Raw genomic sequence first — 25,150 nt, forward strand, 5'->3', positions numbered from 1 at the left:
ACAATCATTTTGCAAATAGCTGTGTTCAGTTAATAGAATTGTTTCCGATAAAAATCTGTTAGTAATTAAAGTGGATATCAGCAAAGTCCAAAAAGAAGTGTGCAAGAACATCTCACCATTGAAAGTGGACATTTTGAGATGCTTCTACATGCATGTCTTTCAATTCAAGAACAGAAAATTTCATGTAAAAATCTGTGATTTAGTAAAATCCGGGAATCTGTTTAAGGGCCTAAAATCCGTGATAACTGATAAAATCGGTGTAATCCGCAGGCCTGGCATAGCACATTAATTAAAATTTAATGGGGAGAGATAGGAACCAAAATACATCATGTTGCTTTCAACTGTTTTCATGATTTCTTGCTTGCGTGCCAGCAAAGTATGGCCGAGGCAGATGGCACGAAAATAATTGGAAATAAAGATTTTTTTTTGTAATGGCAAATGAAGCTGTAGTGACATTGGATAGAGTATTATATATATATATATATATATATATATATACATATATTTATATATACACACATACATATATATACATACATACACACACACTATTAAAGTTTTAATATAATTTTTAACTTTATATTAGTGTTACATCCAAACGTTTCTGATGGCTTGCTATTAAATGCAGCGCTGTTATAACATAATTTGCAGGAAATGCTTTTGCAAGAATGACGGTGCACGTACAAAATTATGTTAATCATGGGAATTTGTAAATCCAGAGTACGTAAAACTTAGGGTCAGTTTGAGTTTTAATGTAGTATGCAGTTGTTATGTTTTATAGTTTTAATGAGTTGCTATAATGGCCCTTACGCCCAGAGCTGTATTAGCATATAGAGGGACCTGGTAACCACCAGGGGTCAATTGTTAATTGCCTTAGGGGTCAGGAATAAAAAAAAATTTGCCCCGGTCATAAGTCTATCTCCACTTACTATACAGCAATGTAAAATTGGCAAATATCTATAGTTTAGGCTACCATATTAAAATTTTAGATCACATGCAGCAGCATAAGTGAATGTTAACTATGTCCTTATATTAGTGGAATAAAAAAAGGCCACAGTGTATGGTTTAAAAACAATATATAACCAAAACAATTATTTAAACTATATAAAAGTAAGAAGGCAAACACAATTTTGGCTTGTTAATGTTTTCATGATAAATGAAATTTTTTATTTTTAGCAATGAGAGATGGGGCCTCCTGCAGAGTAAAGCCACGGGCTTCAGAGGCTTTTAATGTGGCCTGGTCCTGCTGCAATGATTTCACTTGCATTAAAAATGGACATGATATGACAATATTTGTTGGACCAGCAATGTTCAGATATTGGTATGCCAAGAGCGGCGATCCCAGAAATGGAAAGTTTACAGCATTATGAAAACGTTTCATTTAAGATTTTCTCTTTGTAGGCAATGCACCATCATCCTATCACCATCAACAATGTACATGAGAACTTCAAAGTGGTTTTCTTGCGAAAAAACACAAAACTGATTCAGCCAATGGACCAGGGAGTTATTGCAGTGTTCAAGGCATATTATTTATACATTTCAGTCTGCTAAATCCTCAAGGCTACTCATTGATAGCATAGAAAAACCTGAAATCAGGGACTTTTGGACATTCTAAAGGTGATTCAGAAAATTGACTAGCTCTGGACAAGAAGTGACTCCCTGGTGCATGTTAGGTACGTTGAAGATATCAAAGTTTTTGAAAAATGTGCCAAGCGTAAATGAGAATACTGTGAGCATTGGCAAGCAAGCATGTTTCACAGACATCCAGACAGACTATATTGAAGAGGTTATGGCAGCTCCTGCTTAGGATCTTACCAACAAGGACCTGCAAGAAATGATCGATAATACAGATGTGGAACACAGTGAAAAAGGAAAGTGTCAACCAACCAACAGTTATTCTAATAAAAAAAGTGATAAGACATTTAAACATTAAAAAATCACTTCAGCGTTTTTAAGATAAAGACCCTGACACTGTCCATAGCTCCAAAGTGTGCAAGGGTGTCATGTAAACTCTCGCAGCCGACTATAAATTAACAGTACAAAGCAAGCAACAATTGACACCTGTTACCGACCAGCTATGACAGCAACCACCACATTCCACAAGGAGCAATATGGATCCGACAGCAAAGATGAAATGGTTATAAATAGTTTTGGACAGTTCCGTGCCATGTTTGTGGAGTTTTTGGCAAGTTACTTTTTGTTTGTTTTCATATTTCGGAGTTGTACATTAAGTTTCAACATGCTGTTTTTCATGTTTTGCAATACTTACTGAGTGTAATGTGCCGTAGGCTGCACTTAAAACAACCCAAGTGATCCTTATCAATCACAAACTCCGACAAATTACAACACTCAGCGGTGTCATTTGGACCTGAACTTAAGATGTTTGAAATGTTTTGTCATGACATGACCAAACACATTCAATGTTAATGAAACCTGGTAAGATTATAAAGTTTGTGCATGTTAATATAAAAAACATCTTAAATGTGTTATATTTCAGTTGCGCTACATTTGTAAAGTATCGTGATATAATCTAAGATTTAAATTTACTGGGAGAAATTTGTTACTGTAAATGTAACATGTTAAGTTTGATCTAAAATTTTGAAACGTGATGTTTTGTTTAGGTTTAGGTATTTTCAGATATGATCTAAACAGCTAGAGATACAAAAATTTAGTATATGTATAGATTGTTTATTTTTGTAAATTAATTGGAAACTATTTTCATCCTATGCATTTGTCATTGTTTTCAAGATACAGTGAGCGATCTTAATCCAGCATTCTTGGTTCAGCATATTTTGTAGCACCAATCAAACTGCTGGTATTCAGATTTTTCAAGGTGACTGGGATTTATGCATTGAGATCTCAACAAAAATAGCAGAAATACCATAAAAATTGATTGATATATTTTTCCTTGCTAACAACCATTAATTAAATCAAATAGAAAACTTAATCAATTGAATAACTGGAAAAGTGGGGGTTTAGAATGACTCTGATAATACTGCTCGTGCCACTGCCAGCCTCAAGGTAGGGCCAGGTGGGACATTGCAACACAAAGGCTTCTTCATTCTACACTCACTCCTTTCTTCCCCTTTTCAAGTAGAGATGACCTGGTTGTTGCAGTAAGGAAAATTTTACTTATCCCTCCATTCCTATACACAAGACTATTCAAGTTGCAGATAACAGCGGGAGGCACGCTCAAAATTCTTTGCTGCACACATGGAGTAGTGCACAGCTTTGCCATTCTTACACTCTACTGCAAAAAACCATGGAAAACTTAGCATGTGTATAGCTAAAATTTATGCTTTGCTTGGTAACATTTTCACCATGATATATTAAAAAAATGTATATTTCAATAAAAATTTGATTAAAATTTCCATTAGAAGTCTATAAAAATGGATTTTGTGTACACAGCTTGCTAAAACCTAACAATCCCTCAGTGTGTATGCTTAAATTCTTTGCAACACTATATTTAATATGCCCTTCTGAGAATTTTTTCCCAGAATATGTGGCAAATATAAAATTATAATTTGGAACACGAAGGTGGTCGTTTAGACACTTGACTCAATGTGTAAAACCAAAACGGAAAGATGAAAATTATAAACTTTTGTTGCTGTGAAAAGTATTTGGCTACTATGATGTCAGTGCAGAGGACATTATAGAATGTATGGCAAACAACAAAATTCATTAAATACTGATGACAATATTGTGGAAATGCTGAAACAAGGGGAAGTACCATACTTACCCTCGTATGGGTCGCAGATTTTTTGTTTAATGTACTGTAACCCATATGCGAAAATTTCCATTTTGGGTAAAAAAAAAAATTAACATTGCCCTGTTGTGGTTGACTATATGCTTAAATAACTAGCCGGTGTTGGTTTTTAATAAATATGTCATGAGTAAATATAAATTGTTTAGTTAAAATATCTCGGCGGTGAGTGTAAAGCATCATGAACCGCACCGTCAACCTGTCTGCTGCATGTTGTGCGGCTACCCAGCCGACCACACATGACGTGGCTGCCTGCCGCTGGGTGGGCGCTTGGCAGGGAATCTCAAAATAAAGCAGCGAGAGAGGGAGGGGGAAAGGAGTGTGTGGGGCCACGTAGCAAAGTTTATGGTTCTTCCTCCCCCTCTCGTAATTTGGCACCGCACACAATTATGTCTATCTTGGCAAGTTTTTGTAATGCACCTGTCTGTTTCTGCATGATATTTCCTTCGCTTTCTACTGCAACATTTCATTCATGGCAAAACTGCTGTAAAGGGCTTGCTTGTTTTTATTGAAGAAACTAACAAAAAATTGACAAGGAAATAGCCTGCAATATTTTCTCTCTTGGGGAATAACAGGTCTTTTCCTTTGTATTTTTTTTGGATAGTGTTAGGGAGAGGGGGAGGAATGGCCATTAAGGATGAAGAGGGGAAAGACGAAGGACATTAGTGCAGTTTCTTACACGGCGATAAGCTGAAACACGGACCATAAAGACTTCACTTGTATTCTACTGGAGACAGTTTTATGGCGCGACTCATATTTAAGGGTGATCCTTACCATGAAAATGTTCGATTTTTTTGCCCAAAATTAAGGGTGCGACCATACCAAGGGGTACCTAACTCTTCTGCAGGCAAATATGGTAAAAGAGGAGGAGACGGCGGCATAGGCATTTTTAGATGATAGGAAAAATCTTATTCCACATTTGGAAGGGTTCGAGATGATTGAGGCAGTGCTGCAGTATTTTAGTGAGCAAGAGGAAGTAATGCCAGCGGACATCATCTGCTTGCACAAAATGGAGGGGGAGTGCATTGTGGACTAGAGGTTTGTTTTACTTTCCTGAAACAGTATGGCGGTTTTACTCAAGGGGCACGATGCTCTCAGGTCACGCTCTCAGTGCTCCTCCTCTCGAGGAAGAGTAACTCCCAAGGAGCACAAGAGATAGCAAGTAAAACAAACCTCAGTACTATAAGGGGAAAGGTGTTGTATAAAAAAAAAAACTATACATTTCCACATTGGGTTTACCTTTTCATTTTTGTGTGAACTGTAAGTTTAAATAATTTTTGTGAGAAGTCAGTCTACATTTTATGATCTTTCATACTGTATAGTGTATGTACATGATTGTGTTTCCTGCAATTAAGTAATACATTGCAAAATTTATCTTAAGATGTGTACAGTATTTTTATTTGTTACTTTCTTTATCTGCAATAAAATTTTTTAAACACAAACATTTCTATCATACTAATCTGTACTGACAGATTAAACTTTTTTTTATTATAGTAAAGGAGGCTATGGTATAAAAAGGGTGTTGTTAATGTTGTGGGTGGGGCAGGAAGTAAGTATTTATGAAACACTGGCCTACCCAGATTTTTTTATAAATAACTATTTTATCAAGGGATCAACATTTTTTATGTTATATCGAATTATACGTATATGAGGGTGACGTATTCACTATAGGAGGGGACTCCCATCCACAAAAACCTCTGTACTTCCGTGGACACAAGACTGTTGTCTGCAATCACACCACAGCCCCTGCTGCATGCACCGGAGGCTCGCCAAGTTGTCGTGCTCCATAACACACTCCACGGATGGCACCCAGTTCACCATACCCTATACACTCAAAGCTCTTCTGTTTCTATTACCATTCCCTGGTACAAATCAACACAATAAATTGATAACATTAAAAAAAATATTTTAAAATACTTGCTGAAAGTACAGATCAATCTTGTCTTAGCTATAAACATTCTTTGCAGTCACAACCATTTTCTCTTTATTAGACAGGATGAAAACAGTCTTACATTATAAAATAAAAGTTTTAATAAATTTACAAAAAAAGGTGTTGGATAAATTCAATTCAGGTCATTACTGTCATAATTTTTATAATTCAAACAGCTATGTCTTCACATTAAACGTAGTATATTGTCATTCATACTGTCACATTGTTTATGCTAAGATTTCAACTTACAAATATATTATTTGACATATTTAATCAATATTTATATGCATAATACAAACTAACAATAATCTACAGTCGAAGCCAAAATCAAGCTCAGGAACAACAATATAACAATTTGCTCTACATTTTATCTAAATACATAACAGAACTAACTTTGCAAAAATAATCTCACATGCTGTACAAGCGTAGAAATGCAAAAGAGACTTAGTTATCATAAAATCTGAATTAACTAACAAATGAACAACATCTGTATTGATGTTGAATAGCTGCAATCAATGCAGTTATGATTTAAAAGCTAATTATAAATTAAATGTATAGTACTCTGTTTAATGCACCCCACAGTCTGGCCCCATGCCACACTGCAAACACAGCCTACACACCAAAACAATGCCAGTCTTCTCAATAACATGTTAAATTGAAAATTCCCATCTTCAAAAATTCTCCCTTTTTTATTTCAGAAGTTCTTTGATTTCTTCCTTGTCGGCTGCTTCAACATAGCTCAAACCATCAGGAGTAGATCCAGTTTTTGATGCCCCCTGCAATTCACAAAGACATTTATATGAAAGTGATTGGAAAAGTTGAATATTGCCTCAGAAGATGGTAACATGCAATACTTACAACATTCTCTACCAATAACCTGTTTGGGAGTGAACCCAACACAAATTAGAAGGTACTGGTTCTTTGTCTACAACTGTGTTCCCAAGGGCATCCTCAATAAGCTTCTTTAGCTTCTACTGTCCACCAAGTAGATCACAGTGTGGGGGACTAGCCATCTTATTCTTCATACTATATTTAGAGGCAGCAACTTGCAGTACAGGTGTTATATAATGTTAAATGTTTGGTAAGGACACAATATTTAACTTTGGATAATTTTTTGAAGGCAAAGCCTGCGATTTGGCATTAACATACACACTAAGCCTATTACTCTTATTTTATCAATTTATTTTATACAAAACCCCCCCCCCCCCCCCCCCCCAGCTTATATGTAAAATCTAACCAGTATTTCTAGAAAGTCTGCCTAGCAACAGGCTTAAAATATGATGTAAGCAGTGCCAAAGAACTCAAAATGTATTTTTTAAGTTTATATTCAGCTTACACTTACATTTTCTATAAGAATCTTCACACAATCTGTATGTCCCTCCCAAACTGCAGCTAGTAAAGCACTGATTCCATGCTTGTCTTTGAGCTGAAAAATAATAAAATCATAGCGAGTCAAACATTTTTTCCAGGTTTTGCACTAAAGAAATGTTAATATGCAGGAATGAATATTTGCACATTACAGTTTAAACAAGGTTATTAAATAAAATCACATTTGTGAAGCTGTGCATAATATACAGGTTATTTTAAAAAACATGGGTACCACTAAAAAATCATATTTGATGTACTATTTGGAACAAATTGAAGCCCACTACATAGTACACTATGGCTATGAAAGTACTGGGATAGCAGAAGTGCTTCTCCTTCCCCTACATAGGGGGCGAGGCATGTGCCACTTTCCCTCCACCATCTGGAACTTGATGCCTACCGGTCTCTCAGCAGCAAATGGTATGCTAGTTTCTCCTCATACGGCACGTGTATCCAGGGAAACAAACCAGTGGCAAAAGGAGGGGGGAAGGGGCATGAGAGAGTATAAATCAGCATACAGCATGAAGATCAGAGGCAGAGGAGGAAATGGGTCTTGTAGAAGGGTTAAGCATTTTTTTTTGTTTGAGGGCCAATACAATTTCACATGTTACCCTACCTAGCAGCCAAAAACATATCACTCAAAGCCAAAGGAATTCCAAACAGTCATTAACAACTACCACATGTTTGTTCCCACCAAGGTGGTCCAAAACCCTTTCTACTCACTGAGCATTATACAAAGGCAGGTTGTATTTCTTAGAAGAAGAAATTTGAGAAGAAAATTATTCATCTCAAAAAACAATGGCAATGAATGTGTGAGTAAATAGGGTAAGTTTTCATACATGCACAACATAATTTCTGAGCAAATAAAAGGCAATTTTTAACAACCACTAATGTAGGCACAATCATTGAAGTTCATGTAGTATTCACACTGTTGACACAGGAGACATTGACAATGCCAGGTGGAACACCAACTTGTGCTTCATTAATCTCAGAAATAAACACATAATCCCTATTGTTACAGACACTTTAAATGGTCAGGACCCACGACAACAATGAAGATTATCCATTATATACAGCGAGAGTAATACCTGCCAGATGTAAAGGTAATCATTCAAAAGAAAATTATGTAGCCTGAGGGCATATTACATTTTGATGCTCAGTATATGATGAATGAATTAAACCTGAGCAGAAACCACATCAGTTATGAAGAAAGTTTCAAGCCTACATTTTGGAATATATTATCAGACTGGTTTCATTAATGTTTCCTGGTCCATGGATCAGCACACATGTAACTGACTTTTTTTGTACCCCACAGCCTGACTCGTGTGGGATCAAAGGAATGTAAATTAACAACAATAATAAAAATAAACAATAAATACAGCCTGCCACATGTGCAGATTTTTTTAATCTAGAAGCAGGCCAAGAATGAAGTGTTAACAAAGAACACTAGGACAATTTAAAAGCTACAACTTTTCATCTGCTCTAAAAATTTTTACATGACTTTGCAAGGTTTATACTGTGGCTAAGATGGAGATTAAAAAAAATAAACTGAAACATTAAAAAAATTAGGTGTAAATAGCACTAATTTTAACAGACTCAGTTCACAACTAAAGAAATTATAACCATTTAAAAATAGGGAGTGACTCACCAGATATCCTGTAGATAGTCTAAGGCACCATACAAAGTGAAGTCAAAGGTACCAAATCAATTGAAGTTATGGCACTGGCTTTTATCGGTGATGGTCGGGCTGCAACCAATTGAACACCACCATATGTTCTCTTTAACTCTAAAACCTTATATGGTCACACTTTAACAATCTAGTCAATTAATTTAAAACACCAATACAGTTACTAGTGAACTGTGAAATTGTTATATATGTTAGAGCTTATGACCTCAAAATCAAGATTACAGTAACCCAAGAATGCATGACCAGAAAAAAATTGCCAACTTTTCTCACACCTACAACAGCATAGTTATGTACACGTAGTTTCAGTCAGTGATTTGTGTACACACTGCAATTAAAAAAAGTTATATGAGAATTGAGGGAGATCAAAGAAGCCTTTGTGGCACTTACCAAGTGGTGTGACTATACATGTTCATGGAAGTTTCCTAGTCAGCTTATGTATGTACCCTCTACTCTTCAGTTCTTTAATGATGAAGATTAGTTTGACTATTCAGAGAGACTCACTTTTTAAAGCACCTATAAATGTTAGAATTTATTCTTATTTTTTTGGGTCTTCCTGAAAGGCCTTATAATCATATCACCTTCTCTTTCTTGTCTTGAAACCTCTTCTTAAGGAGCAGCTCAGGCATGGATGAACCCAGTCAAATCAGTTCCTGCTTCAAATCCATTCTTTGGTACTTTCCTCCCAAGTTTATACCTATAAATAATGTATTTATATTATGTTTGTCATATTTATAACCAAAAACTAATTTTTAAAATTTTGTCTGAAACTTGTTCTTGCATTCATTTGAATATGTAATTTGTTGCATGCATATGATAGCTTTGACTTATGCTGTCTTCTAATTTTATTTCTTTTTAACCAAAATACACCCAAAAATAATATTTCCACTGTTTTCTAATTACAATTTTGAAGTGTGAGTTGCGTACCAGTTTTTTCTTCTTCTGGGTTTCTGACAATAATTGTGAGAGTTTAATGAATCAAAAAAATTTAGCATGTTTGCAACAGCTTACAATATGAGATTTGTTCAGCAAACATGCTATAGGCATTACAACATGACATGAAATCCATCTTTATGATGTAGTACTTCCCACAACCTGTTTTACATAAGTACACAAAAAGTAATCTCTCGCCAATGAATAATTACAATGTGCACACATATAGAAGTGCTTCAAGTAAATTGTAATAATATGCCCTTTGCTAGAATATAGCTATGTAAATTGTCAACTATACTTAAGACAAAGTGATAGCTAAAAGAAAAACTTTAAATAATGCAAAACTATTCAGAAATATAGTGACTAGTCACTACTGCACTCATTTAGAGCTACTTGTACTAAAGATTTTGTTTAGTATACACACATAGCTTCCCTATCGATTTCACCATTTTCAGAATCAGTTTGTGGTACTTCACTATTTGCAAGATATGGTTGGACACTACAGTCTAAGCTAGCAGTTAGTGATAAGCAGAATGTGCTGAAGATTTACATAGTGTGGTGCGATCATATTCCATGAAATATTTTATCACATTTACACATAATATGGAGAATGGAGAGGTATTTAAACTAATTATTAGTTGACTTAATGAACTTTAAAACATACAATCTCACCAAACCAATTTTTTCGAGACTGGGTTCGTGCATAAAAGAATAGTAGCAACAAATAAGGGTTTGAAACACAAGCAGTGATTGTACATACCTGAGCCATGCTAGTATGGATGCAGATAATTAACACATCAGTACTTAAACAGGACTATCACAAGAACAATGACAATCAATTGTCAAAGGACTTTATAGAACTGCAAGTTGACTTGCAAACAGGTAGGAATTAATTTTAAACTGTCAAAATGTCTCCAATGTCAAAAAATAAAGGAAAAAGGGCTATACAATAAGCCAATCATAAATCTGTCATTAACTGTAAATGCTACAATTCCTTCCTTGAATCCCGTACAGTTTTGTCTTTATTTTTCCATTGCTTTGCATGCCTTAGTTATGAATCATAAACAACATGTATGTATATGAACTGCGACAAGTGCTACGAAATGTTGGCAATTTTTTTCTATTCCTTTAATGTTTGGGTCACTGTAATCTTTATTTTTAAGTTGTTGTAAACAATAACATACTATTCCTCAGTTCACTAGAGTTTATTAGTGTTAAGATAAGATTGACCAAATTATTCAAGTACGATTACATATATAATTTCAGAGATAGTATATTACTGTTCCATTGGTTGCAATTCCACCATATATATAATATATATATATATAATAACTATACTTCAATTGATGTGGTATCCTTTATTTCAGTTAGCATGGTGCCATTGACAAAGCTATGTACTTAGGCACCTTTGGATATAAAAAATAATTTTCTTTTATCAGAATATGGAGATCTGTTACCTTCAACAATAAAAACACATCCGTGTTGCTACTATAACAAACATATTCCATAAAAGATTTTGCTATAAGTTGAACGTAGATTGTAATAAATTACTGGTGTATTAACTGAAGTCCGGTCAAACTATATAACTAACATAAGCATTAGTGTTTGCAAAGTTGTAATTAATTCACTGTCTGCTGAGCACAGAGGTGTTATAACAATGCACCAACAGTTACATCATCACATCCTAAATGACTAAATAACATTTGCACGGTATTCAGGGCCGGAACTAAGGGGGGGCATGTGCCCCGGGCGACAAATATTAGGGGGTGGCAAAATATGAAAAGTGGTTCACTAAAACAAAATGAAACTAGTCATTAAAAAAAGTTTTGAAAGTGTACATATCGCAACCAATAAGTTAGCCAAGAAATTAAGAAATTCTATTTAACTTGACTATGCATAATTTGTAAATATATTCGTACTTCAAATGCGTTACTTCACTCTAAGAAACAAGTATTAAGGCCCTGTCACACTGTCAAATATATTGTATCCAATAAATTGGACAACAAAATTTGAAGGGTGATTTTGGATGAAATACGTCTTCAAATATATTGTATTCAATATTATTTGACGAGCAATGTAAAATATATTTGAAGTCATTTCACACTATCAATTTTCTTTGAGTGAGCTCGTTTTACCAAACATTCTGTAGAGAACTGTAAATGACAGTACTATTTAGAATCAAAAACAAATTTTGGGTCAAGGAACGCGGGCTTTTTTAAGTAGGTTATATTCCAATTTAGGTATATTGTGATCATACACAGTTTAAAATTTACGTTTTCCAGGTGTTTGCAATGCCTGCATTAAGAGCATCAAAGTGTTTCAAAAGCTGTAGCTGTAATTGCAATTGTAGCAAGTCTCAGTAAACTAGAAGAGAAATCTAAGAAAAGGAAACGCAGATGGTGGATGAGACAGTGGATACTTTCCCGGCAAACAAATTGTGTTTTACCCCTTTTTGTCATGAACTTCGATAAGAAGATGCCGATTCATTTCCGAACTATGTAATAATGGATTCTGAAAGTTTTGATCTTCTTCTTTCAATTGTGGAGTCTCGCATTGCAAAGAAGGATACTCATTTGTGCCAGTCTATACCAGCAAAGCAGAGGCTGGCAGTTACATTAAGATTTTTGGCGACAGGGGAATCATTTAAGTCCCTTATGTTCTCTACAAGTATTCCACACAACACCATCTCAAAATTTTTACCTGAAATTTGTAGTGCAATTTATAGTGCTCTTCAAAAACAATATTTAAAGGTATGTTTAGTAAGAATAAAACATATAATTAAATGTAAATCTGCAAGTAGGCATATCCCTTCTCATTCCCGCTTATTTTCTCACCCAACTAGCTGCTGTTGTATGGACACTTTCACTTGTATTTCATCAAAATTGTTCCTATACTTTAAAGTGAATGTGTTAATTTTTGCTGTGTTTAGAAATTGGCAATTTTGTTTTATTTTGAATTAAGTGTATTTACTGTTACAAACCTCAACCTGAGCCTTTAAGCTAACTTCACCTCAGTCACATTATCTCTTTAAAATAATTTTTTAACGAGATATTAGACCAGGTATGCTTGTTTCGTACAGCCTGGGAAGTATAGGCTTACTGACAAGGATCTGCTACACAAATATTTACATTCACGAAAAATGGTATTACTTTCAAAACTTAAATAATAATAATTGAACACGTAGGCAGAATTTTAATATTTCTAGGCCTTTCTTGCAAATCACCAGAGCTACTTGCTTACTCAGAGATGCTGCTTTAACATAAGTCAGTACCATCTATTGTCAGGAAATTATGAGTCTATATTCCAGAAAATTCCAGACAATACTTACAGAGTAGCAGCTATTGTGAAATAAGGAGAACAATGACTTGTAAGAAAGATTGATTGGGTAAGCCAAAATAATTTTAGTTACATTAAGTCTCTGAATTGAAATATTTTAAAATTTATTTTAGGTGTTATTAATTTGGATTTGTAGGTAAAAGTTCCGAAATGCATATCCTAGTTTTGATATCTCATTCTTGATGGCACATTTTGTACGCAATGCTTGCTGTTTTAATTTAGTGTATCAACAATACCTGAACATAAGCAAAACTGGTATAGCAATCAAATAATGATCGTAAGTTGAATAGACGATGTTTTCTGGTTTAAGGACCATAATATTCCAAAACAACAGTAACTTCTTTTAGTCAAATATATTAATCTGCACTTCCGTACATACAGATTCAATTGGAGGAAAATATACAATAACAATTATTCCAGCAGGAAATAAAATAGTATTAATTCAATTACTGCATTTATTTCCCATTCGCCATTGCTGATATTTAAATTATTACACTTCGGAAACGGAAACAAAAGCGGCCGCTTTATTTTAGATAACTCTGATTGGCTGATCCCATCCAACATCCAACATATTTTAGAACCAGTCCTATACATAAAATATTTGAAGGAAACTCTAGACATTCAATCTCTCAAATAAACATAGCTGCGATAGTGACGTTTAACGTGACGTCACAACCCTCAAAGATATTGGATCCAACATATTGGAAGGTGTTGGAAGCTAAAATTTGACAGTATGACAGGGCCTTTACCATAATTCGTGGTCTGGAGTGAGTAAAACCACTGCGATGAGAGCTGGCATCTCAAGGACCCGTTGCGCGAGTGATCACTTGGCTGAGCAAGATGTAGCCCTTTCTCTGATAAATACCCTCATTTTTCCAGCTTCTACTCAGTCGCTCCTGTGTTTTCGTACCATGTGCGTCTCTGCTTGAGGACGGGAGCAGATAGCAGTTTCCGAAACGTCGCTTGTTTCTGTTTTAGGAAAACTATTGTGTTTGTTTCGTCTTTTCGTTTTGTCGTGTTATTGTCTCATTTCAACTGTTGTGCTGAATTTTTTTGGGTTCAATATTTTTGTGCTGTCATCATTTGTGGGGTTTTTATCGTTCTATTCTGTTTTGGAAAACTATTGTGTTTGTTTCGTCTTTTCGTTTTGTCGTGTTTTTGTCTCGTTTCAACCATTGTGCTGAATTTTTTTGGGTTCAATATTTTTGTGTCGTCATCATTTGTGGGGTTTTTTCGTTCTCTTAGTACATTTTTCTTTGTTTTTCTTTGTTTGTTGACCATATTCCTGTTACGGAATATTTTGTGGTGTTTAAGGTAGATGTACCAGTAGTCGTCATGCTAAGAAGTTTTTTATAAAAAAAAAATTGTGTACATAACCTTGTAGGTGTATTACTGCCCCTACATGTTTGTTTTTAACCTCAAACTTTACTCTACAATGCTATCCAACACTCTTCGATAAACACAAATTATTTTTGTAGATTTATTATTTTGAAAAAAGTGTGATTTCGAGCCAGTAGTCGTCATGCAAATTTTCGTGTTTGCCAGTGTTCGTCACATGTTTGTGCCAGTAGTCGTCATGTGCGATTTCGGCTGCATTAGTTTTAATTCATGGATCCAGAATGATAGTATTGTACTATTTGGGCTTCAAATTTTATTTGGTACTATATTTTAAACATCAAAATGGCATTTCATAAAGATCGTTCAGTAATATAATGAATAATCCTCATTAAATTTTGAATTTACTTACAGCACTCACGGAACAAAGAGGGACAGCACATAGAGCTGTAGCAAACCGAATGTATTCGTTACTGAGTAACGGGTGTGCCGTCTAGTAACGAGTAACGAAACGTTACACACGGCTGCATTTTGTTACTCGCATTTCTCGTATATTTTACGCATGCGCGCGCATATTCAATGAATTTACGATACAAAGAACAATGTTTGTTTATTAATAAAGTATAATTTGGAAATTCCTCGTCTAAGTTTTTTTACTGTTTATTAAAGGTATTATGTGTGTAGACAAAGTTTGAGATTGGAACAGAAACAACATAACAAAGTATTTTTTTACAAATTAGAAATATGTATGTTTTTGTTTTTCACTATCGCGTATTTTCACGTTTTTTTTTGTTCTTATCTTAAAAGAGATATAATAAAGCCGCTCTAATGAGATTTAATTGTTTCTTGGTTAACAAAAACTGTTTAATTATCAAATATTGTTAATTGTTTATATTCTATTTATTATTATTTACGCGACGTCATAATGTACACGTACGCAATACGACTCAATTCGTTGCTGCAACATAACATAGCATGTTATGCGGTATCACAAGTAAAATATAAAAATGAATCAGGGCCCGCCCATCTTCCTACCCAAGGGCGATTTGCCTTTGTGTTTATCGGACAATGTGTTCCTTGGCACACTATTTTTTTCCGCTGCTCATTTTATACTCATACCATTCGCTACATCTTTAAGAGCAGCTTCCATGGCTGACTCTTCATACAACAGTATTTTCCGTTTTGGCATTTTGCCCTGTAATTAAAGAACGAGACACATTACAATGTTTAGTTTACTTATTAATGTCAAAATATATATTGAATGACCCCTAAATTAATGTAAACAACAATGCCTACACAATTTTTGCAATCAATAAAGTAAAGTAATTTCAGACCCAGAAGTCGTCATACACATGCATCGGAAGTCGTCATAGGTGACGACTACTGGATCTGATCGTAATAACGTACTTTGTCTATTAACAACAAAGAACCAATATTATTTAAGAACTTTAGGGTGTAACTTAGCACAACTTTAAATAAAATATTAAATGTACCAGTGCTCGTCAGGTATGACGAACACTAGCAATACAAGGTTTTTATTGATCCAGTTTTCGTCACCCTAACTAAATCATACAAAGAAAACGAATTTTTTTAAATAAACACTTTCACCTCTTCAAGAACATTTAACTAACACATTCAGCACAAAACATCACGAATAAACATGAAAAATTACATAATTAGAAGTAAAAATGTGCACTAACGTCCTTAGTGTTTTAGTATAGGAATTCCCCTATTTATCTTCACTGCTCTACGAACTTTTGATGCACGGACTTTTTTTGATTGAAAATAGTGTTTGTTCCGAAAACTATTGCGGTAATTTCAGCTAGAACGTCGACCAAATTTTTGTCAATATTTAAGTTGGCGATATATTGAGCTACTTCACTATTATTTACATTTGAAGTTGCTAGTGACGACCATTGGAGCAGTGACGAGTACCGGGGCACTTACCTTATATCCTGTTGACAACAGCAATTTTTTGCTTAATTTTTGCTTTTTGTCTTTTGGTTATTTTTACTTATTTATTTATTTTATTTTTTTAGTTTTCTTCTACAGAAAAAGTGCTTAGAAATGGCGTATGTCCAAAAAACTGACATCAAGTAATATTGGAAGTCATTGACAGATTAATTATGAAACTGAGTAACTGGTTTAAGGCTTTGGCAAGTGGTGTTCAAATTCATAAAATGGAAGTAGAAGATTTAAAAGTCAAAGCAGCAGAATTAGGAAACACAGTGCCGATCTTAACAAAGAAAAATTCGTATTTGAAATTGAAAGTTTTAAGCACCATGCATTAACAGTAGACTATGAATTAAAATATGCTACAGCATCAACAATGTTGAGCCTTATCTACAAAAATAAACTGGAAGAGGCACATTCTAACATTAGTACTGCTCTGAAAATGTTTCTCACCCTTCCAGTTACAATTGCGTCAGGTGAAAGAAGTTTTAGTAAACTTAAACTTATTAAAAGCTATTTGAGAAGCACGATGGGCCAGCAGAGAATAACAAATCTAAGTATTATATCTATTGAACACAAACGAGCTGCTTTGATAAATTTCGATGATATTATTAACACTTTTGCAGCTAATCATGCTCGAAAAATTAAATTTTGAATTGAATTTCTTTGTATGGTTATCAATACAATATTATACTTAATTCAGAATAACATGTACCTTATGTAATTTTAGTACTTAATAAACTTATTGGTAAGAAATTAATTTTCACTGTTGTGCAAACAATAAACAATAGTTTGATAACAGTCTATTTCATTATAATAAAAATGTAATTGTATTAGTTTTCCAATTAGTGTACTTGATAAATAAAAGTTCTCAATTATGTATAAGTGAATGGTATCATTTCAACCACCGCTTCTAACGAAAAAGGGTATTTTATAATGTTGGTAAGGAGGGGGCGGCAAATTAATCTTTGCCCCCCCTAACGAATCTCCTAGTTCCGGCCCTGACGGTATTGCACGCATGTAAACCAGAGAAAAATCTGTAGATTTATGGATTTTATGGCAGGTAAGCTGAGCCCAATGCACCTCGCCCCTTTTCGTCCCGTTACCTCCCTCCTATCATAAACCTCTATCTTTATGCCGGTTTTTGCACTTCCTGCCAGCAACTTGCATGTGTGTGTGTGTATCGTTACAACCCCACCACTCAAGAGGTAAGTGTAACGCCTGTGTACTAAGAATAATTAATGTCTTTACTTTTTATTCACAACTCAAAAGTTATATTTACTTTTAAGGTTGATAATAATAGGGACGAAGCTGTGCTATGTACAACCATTAATGAATGCACCCTGCTTGAGAGGTTTTGTTTTGAACCTTACAATGAGACAAGTAAATATGTAGTTAATAAAATTACTTCAGCAGATGTGCAACTATATCTATATTATTTTTAAGAGTTAATTGTGTATTCCCAACGGCACAAATTTGAATATGAAAGGGAACGAAATTGCTTCCCCATGCCAACCATGAATCTTAGTCAGTTCAACATCACCCCCACCCAGAGAAGAAAGCAGCTATCACACCTCGTGAGAAACTGATCTGTTAGCATCCGCCGTATATTTAATCAATCTAAACTCTTTACTTGTATCTTCTAGGCCTACCCTATGTGGTGAAACATTTATCTTAATAATTAACAATTATTGTTTTAATTCCTAACTGGATATTTAACATTTTTAACGCAAACTACTTTTCAAGGCCAGGTCACGCAGTGTTATGGTCAGCTCATAAACAGATTCCGTGCCGTTGGCAATTTCAACCATTTATCTTTAAATTGAGGCTTCAATTAATGTAACTTGTAGTGATTATGCTAATGAAACTGTTTATACCAGAACTTTCTGTGCCCTCCTCCGCTTGGCCACATGTGCGCTTACATAGGGACTGAGGCGTGTGGGACGCCTCGAGAGCTCAGGGTTAGTTACAGATCCCTTTGATTAGTCAAGCTTGAGGGAGCGAGTCTCGCTGCACACAGGTGTCACCGGCTCTGAGAGTGACAAGACAGGTTCGCATGCCCCTTCATGCGATGGTGCTCATACTAACGTAATTACTGCTATTGCCTAAATTAACAAATACCTGACTAACAACCAAGGCAAATGTAACAAATGTCTGCCCCTTAAGCCCATCCTACACTATGACTTATTTCTGTTAACTTCTGTTGTATCTATGGTATATAAAATAAGAAGAAATATGGCACGTGTGAAGTAAGACATGTTTAGGTCTGCTCCTGGTGAAAATCATTCTAAAAGGTAAAACATTATAAGAATTTTTTTTTTAAACGTATGTGTTTTATCGGGAAAGACAAAGTTTGTGTTAAAGACCACAACACTTTGGTTTCTCTTTAGTTTTTTATATTGCTTTTGGTTTGAAATCATCATTGTGCGAAATGACAGCCAGCAATATAGCCGAACAAGCCTTCAATGCGATGTCTCAAGCGCTTGAAGAACTGTCCAGGGGTGACCAAAACAACCATGTGACTGCAGCTGTTAAGAAAATCATCTCTGAAGTTTTGCTGTGCAATGTCGTCAATCAAGATGATTACACAGTCTGTCACTGAAATTGTCTCTCTTGGAAAGTTGTGGACACTCTAGAAAAATCAATTCAGTTTACCTAATGCAGAGGCACACAAGGATGCAGCTCAACAACTAGTAACAAGTATGCGAGATGAAATTTAATGCTTAGAATCAAACTTAAAACAACAGCAAGATGAACCGGAAAAATATCAAAGAGCAAATTTGTGTATTTGGTGTGGAGGAAAAGTTCACATAAAACATGGATTAAATAATTTTGCAAATATCAATACAAATCTGTATACCTCTAGAAATGAAAGATTTTGATAGGACCCACAGGGTGGGACCAAATCAAAACAAATGCCTGAGACCTATTATCATCAAATTTGTTAACTAACATCAGAGAAGTGAACTATTCTATTTCAAATGAAAATATTTAAAGGCACCGGCATTACAATTTGTAATGACCTCACTGCAGTGTGCTTTTAAACCTAGTTTGAGGAGAAGAATGTGTGGATGGCAGATGGCACCATCATAATTAAACACGGTAACTGCAAAAGGCGCATCACTTGCATTAATGATATTCAAAATGCCCGAAGATGACGTAGAAAGAACCTAACCACAATCCACCATAAGCACATTTCATTAATACTTGAAATTAGTTGTTTCATTAGTTTTAAACTAGTATGAAAACTAATAAGACTTATAAAATGTAACGTTGCAAGATCCCTGCCCTCCTAGCTAAATATTTTTCTTTTAAACTTCTTTTTAGTATATGTAAGTATTAATAAGTCAATGTTTTTTGAGTGATGTATATGTTGTGAAACAGTATAATCAGATGTTAGGGATATTAATATATGTTATTTTCACTTGCTGAGGGTTTTAAGAATGTACTTTGGATTTTAAGAGACATTTTCAATCATTAATATTTTTTATGTAATTATTCACAAATAAGTCGTTGTACTGGTTTTTTGCTTGTTTTGGCCTACTTTTTCAAGTTTTTTCTAAATAAGTTTAATTGTGTAAAGTAATTTGTATTAAGATTGCTGTTCTTAATTTTCATTAACCTGTTGCAATATAATTATAGATCACGGGACTGTGTCTGGTGTGATGGTTAGAAAGAGAGGCATGAGAGGCCTGTAAGTATGAGTGAGAAAGAAACAGTGCTTCCCCGCCAACAGAGATAAAAGATGGGATTCCCCACTGGTCGTGTGAAATGTGTGATAACTGCTGTCTCACGGTGTGGGAGAGAGAAGGAGAATGTAAAGTCCCTAGCTCTATGGAGAGAAAACTGTTTTCAATATGTGTTCTGTGTTCCTATTATCTTGTATCTGTAAGTGTGAATGAAGCGTGCGTGTGATTGGTCGGTGAGGTCATGTGACTTCTGCTCCCTGCGTGGAGGAGACAGTGGCAAGAGTTTACCAGTCGTCTGCCGATTGCTGCACCAGTAGGTCGCGTTCGGTGGCTTCTCGCCAAATTATGTAGAATTTGTGAAGAGAAAATTTAACGTTGGTGGTCAGAGCCATGCAGAGTATTAAGTTAACCTAATTTTTTTATTTTCATTCGGACAGTACCAAATTAGAAATTGTGATCACCAACGTCGGCGTTTTGGCTCGTGGCGAAATTCGTTTTCGCTGGGTGCGGTCATGTTTAAGGCCGCACTAATTTAGTGTACTTGCAGTAAAATGTTACTGAAGAACGTTAGTTTTCTCTAATTCTCATCGCGCAAGCTGCATGCGTTTTTCGACAGGCGGATGTACAATTGGAACGAGTGAGAAAGAATTGAAAAGGGTTTGGATTTGTCTGTGCATTCTATTTGAAAAAATAAAAACAACAAACTTAAAATCGGCGTTGAACATCTGTTTATTTTTGTATATAACGAACCGTTATAAAACATAGTTTTATTTTATCATCAGGGTTTTTTAAATAACAAAAAAAAGTATCAGTAGTGTTACTTCCCTTGTGTAGCTAAAGAAAGCTTTATATTAATTTTGTTATAAAAGCCATGGAAGCTGCTTTTTAAGTGGGCGAAAGACACAACAGTATACTCAGAGGTACATAAGGGAGAAACATAAAAAAAAAGGACTTCTCACAATAGGAAGTAGAAAATGGATCGTTTTTGAAGTAATAAATAAAAAAAGAAGGCGTTTGCTTAAACCTTACCCTTTTTAGGGGAAGGTGGGGTAACTGGACGCAGTGGATAATGGTACGCACGTCAGTATCTGGCTAAAGAAGAGGAGACGCGCGCAGGAGCGCCGGTGCTACCATGCTGCGAAAGGAGTAACTTCGTTCTAGTCGAGTTGCAATGGCGTGCAGCTGGAGTTGTGTCGGATATACGTGTTTTTTTTAATCTGAGATTTTTTCAATAAATTCCTGCATTCATTGCATTCGAGGTAAGGGAAAAACTGTGTACTTTTGTAGAATTTTAGATTTTTATAAATAATTAGTGATGTTTTTGCTATAATTTAACGCGGTAAGGGCTTGTACTTTGTGATCGTTTCAACTGTGACTGTCAGTAAACTGACATGGAGTCGTATGGGATATTCGTACGCAGGGATGCGTACCAGTTCCCCATCTGCGTTTCATTCACCCGTGCGAAATTTGATAACTGTTATGTTTAAATGGATCATATCAATGGTTTTGTACATTATGAAAATAACAAACAAATATGTATACTAATTTCCACAGTTACAAAACCATCGACATCAAGGACTGCAGGGACCAGGAAGGCGCCGACACGAAAACAGCGTTCAGAAATTCTATTAGCCACTCCAAGAAAAAATAGTGCTGGAAGAAGTGGAAACAAAGAGGAAAAATAAAAGGAAACACAAGCTGAACATGATACAGGTTGGCAAAAAAAATTAAAAAGAAGAAAACAAAGAAAAATATTTTCAGCGATTCGTCCGTTTCTTCTAGCAAAAACAAAGGAAATACAAAAGATCTTTGTCAAGATAATGACATTGAAGATTTGGATATTGTGGCTTCATATTTCCAACAAAACTAGTACTAATGAGATCTGTATGTTTTGTGGAGTGTTTGTTAAGGACAGAGAACTGTGGTACCGCTGTGGCAGGTGTTCGGGCTGGGTCCATTCAGACTGTGTAGTGCTGCAGAAAATCATTCAAATTTTGTATGCGATTTTCGTCAAGTGAAAGTATAATTATTTCAATAACTTTAATGCTGAAATAGTTTACTTCTTTGTCAAATAAAAAACTGTGATTAGTTATTTTGATGAAAATTTAATTTTTCCATATATTTGCAACTATGGTTTGTCAGTGTGTAAGTGTGTTGTTTTGTGTTAGCTCTCCCTATTTGTTCATTACAATGAAAATAATGAGTAAGCTACGTTATAAACTATATATAATTTCACTCAAGTACCTACAAAAATATTTTAAAAATACTTAAGTGCAAGCTTGAATAAGAGGCTATGAAAAATTTAAAAAAAAAAAACTTTAGATAAATATCAAATCATGTATGTATTTATTTTGAAAAGAAAATAAATTTTTATGTCCCCAGTATAGTACAAAAAGTGTATTATTGTATTTAGGTACATTGTCATATTTAAAAAAAAATTTCCATTCAGGGAATATTCGGGAAAATATTTATGCACCAGAATTGGCATAGAGGGTAATAGTACGCAACATAAATTTAGTGCGTACGATTACCCACTCAAGTCGGGTAATCGTACGCAATACATATTTTAAAAGTTTAAGTAAAAAACCACACTTCCCTTTTAAACAACGTACTAATACTCGGCTATATTTAAACTGACTTAATGTCGCTTTGCTAAAAATTAATTACATTGCTTTTTAAACTTTATTAACAGAAATATAATGTGTCAAAGTTAAGTGCGTGCGTTAAGTGCGCGCCTTCCCCTATTGTTAATTATGATTTTCATTATTTTCTTTTGATAATCTCAGAAATTACAAAATTACATTGATAAGAATTAATGGAGGGGGGGGGGGTTAAAATGTATAGATTACAAATGGATAATTACTTTTACCTGGAATATACATTTAACTCACTCAGGTTCGACTGTGTATGGTAAAACATACACCTAAATTTGTTTCTAGAGCTAACAATTGTGTCTAGTTAAATATTATTTTTGTAGATACATCCTTATTTTGTACTATGATATAAATATAAAATTTAACTGATATATATACATGTAATTAAAATCTTAAACTTGTGGTTTTGTTTTAATAACAATCTTACCTTTCATAAGTTTAAGCTACATCAATATAATAATTAAATTACTACCTTTTTGTATATTACCATTTTAACAAAATTTCAGTTATAATATAATATTTTCAGTATAATATAATAATTAATTGTCTACTGTCCTTTAACAAACTTTCCTTGGCTATATTTTTAAACACCATCAAAGTTATAATAATTTACTGTTTTTTTATTTATTGTCTTTTCAGTCATTTTGTTGATTATTTCATGCATTGCCCTGATTATTTTTTACAACAAAATTTTTGCAATGTGCCAGTACATTGAAGCAGCAGTAAACAGTAGTAAGGAGACTTCTATTGGACATCCCTGCATGTGCGTTGTGACTGGATAGTGGTTTGCAGACCCTCCCTGGTCATTCCTCCCATTATACAATGAGCACTCCCACACGTGCACCCTCTGCTGCCCAAGGTCGAGCACAAAGGTGAGTCAGTCAGGCAACTTTCAGGAAGTCATGCTTAGGCTCTAACGATATTAATATTAGTCAACTAAATGTTCGCTCACTCATATATGGATGAGGTTCATGACATTATTACTAAAAATGATAAATACTTGCCATTTCAGAAACTTACTTACGCCCTTCTTTATTTAAGAAGTTTGGACACGTGCTAATGGCGTATGTCCAAAAAAGTCTTAATTCAATATTTCCCATTATAAGAATCATATTTTACACTCATTAATATACCAGGTTATGAGATAATCAGAAGTAACAAGCAAAGAAAATGCTCAGGAGGTGGAGTTTGCATGCATGCAAGCAAAACATTGTGTGACAAACAAATAAATATCAGTTGTGTCAGGGGCATTACAAATGATTCACAACTTGAGCAGCACTGGGTATAAATTTCACACAAGCATTACAAATTTGCAATTGGTGTTACATATAAACTTGCAGGTGTTTCTTACAGAGTTTTGTAACCTCACAACTGTGCTCGAGTATTTAACTCCAGTGGGTCCAGACTGTGGGGTGCATTGAACAGAGTACTACACATTTCATTTGATGTTTTTCTTTAAAAGCTTCATAAATTTCATTTAGGTTAGCTAAAACTAAATGCTTCTGCACTTGAATTTTCAATCCCTTATTCCTGATTCTAACACAATCTTTTTTACCAGGCATAATTCTACTTATGTCAATCTCTTTATAAAAATATTTAACAACCAGTGCAATATCTTCACGTAATGTTTTACTGGATTTTGGATTCACACACAAATTTCACTAACTAAAATTGAAAAATTAGTTTGGAGATATGTCTGGATATGGGAGGGTCCGGATATCACAGGTTCGGACGTGACAGGTTGTAATGTACTTAAAAATAATTTTGCCTACGTAAGTACAACACTTACATTTACATCAGCACCTCTGGATATCAGGTATTTTATCACATCCTTCTGGCCATAGTCTGCGGCATAATGAATGGGCGGGCGCCCATCTATTTCCTTGTTAACATCCACTTCCTGGAAATAAAATATTTCAAATAAAAATGATGAACCTGCTGAAAACCAAAATTACTAATGCTTCTCCTTTGGAAGCACTGCTCATAACTAAACATATAACTGTAAAAAAAAAATTAATAATTTTGTAAAACTGTACTGTAAGTAAGATTAAAAGTGTGTCACAAAAAGTAGCTGTTATTGAAAGCAAACAAAATAAATAGCAAACCAACACTTGAGAAATGTTTTGCTCTATGTCTACAGAAGCTGATTGTGAAACACAATTAAGAAATTATAAAAAAATTATATGAATCACAATTTTAAAAATATTTTATTAAAAAATATACATTTAGCTGATTTGACGAGGTCATTAGAAACACACAACTCAAGTCAGTGATATTGGGGAAGTAATCGGGCATGGCTTATAGTAAGGAACCATCCCTTAATTTGTTTTTGGGGTAATTTCTACGGACTATGGAAATATAACATAAACACGGCTAGAAGGACTCAATAGATCCCCAGGAATGTTAAGTCCAATGCTAAACCTTTTGGAACACCTCACTCTGTTGCAATTTCATAAAAGTTGCACTGCTCTTGTCTGTTGAAGAAGGAATTCTGCATGGAGCGAGATG

The 25,150-nt window shown here is 34.6% G+C and overlaps 1 protein-coding gene across 1 annotated transcript in view; it reads right to left on the reverse strand.

Moving 5' to 3' along the window:
• Positions 1-5,702: 5,702 nt before the first annotated feature.
• LOC134529520 (myotrophin) overlaps positions 5,703-25,150 on the reverse strand; it is a 30,888-nt gene continuing 11,440 nt past the window's right edge. Inside the window, exons 2-4 of the mRNA XM_063363695.1 lie at positions 24,432-24,542; positions 7,036-7,119; positions 5,703-6,469 (exon numbers count right to left, since the gene is read on the reverse strand). Coding sequence (XP_063219765.1) covers positions 6,383-6,469; positions 7,036-7,119; positions 24,432-24,542 — 282 coding nt within the window. The 3' untranslated portion in view covers positions 5,703-6,382. The remainder of the gene's footprint in view (positions 6,470-7,035; positions 7,120-24,431; positions 24,543-25,150) is intronic.

The sequence above is a fragment of the Bacillus rossius genome, chromosome 2 (assembly GCF_032445375.1).
Source record: "Bacillus rossius redtenbacheri isolate Brsri chromosome 2, Brsri_v3, whole genome shotgun sequence".
In the NCBI taxonomy this organism is placed as follows: Eukaryota; Metazoa; Arthropoda; class Insecta; order Phasmatodea; family Bacillidae; genus Bacillus; species Bacillus rossius.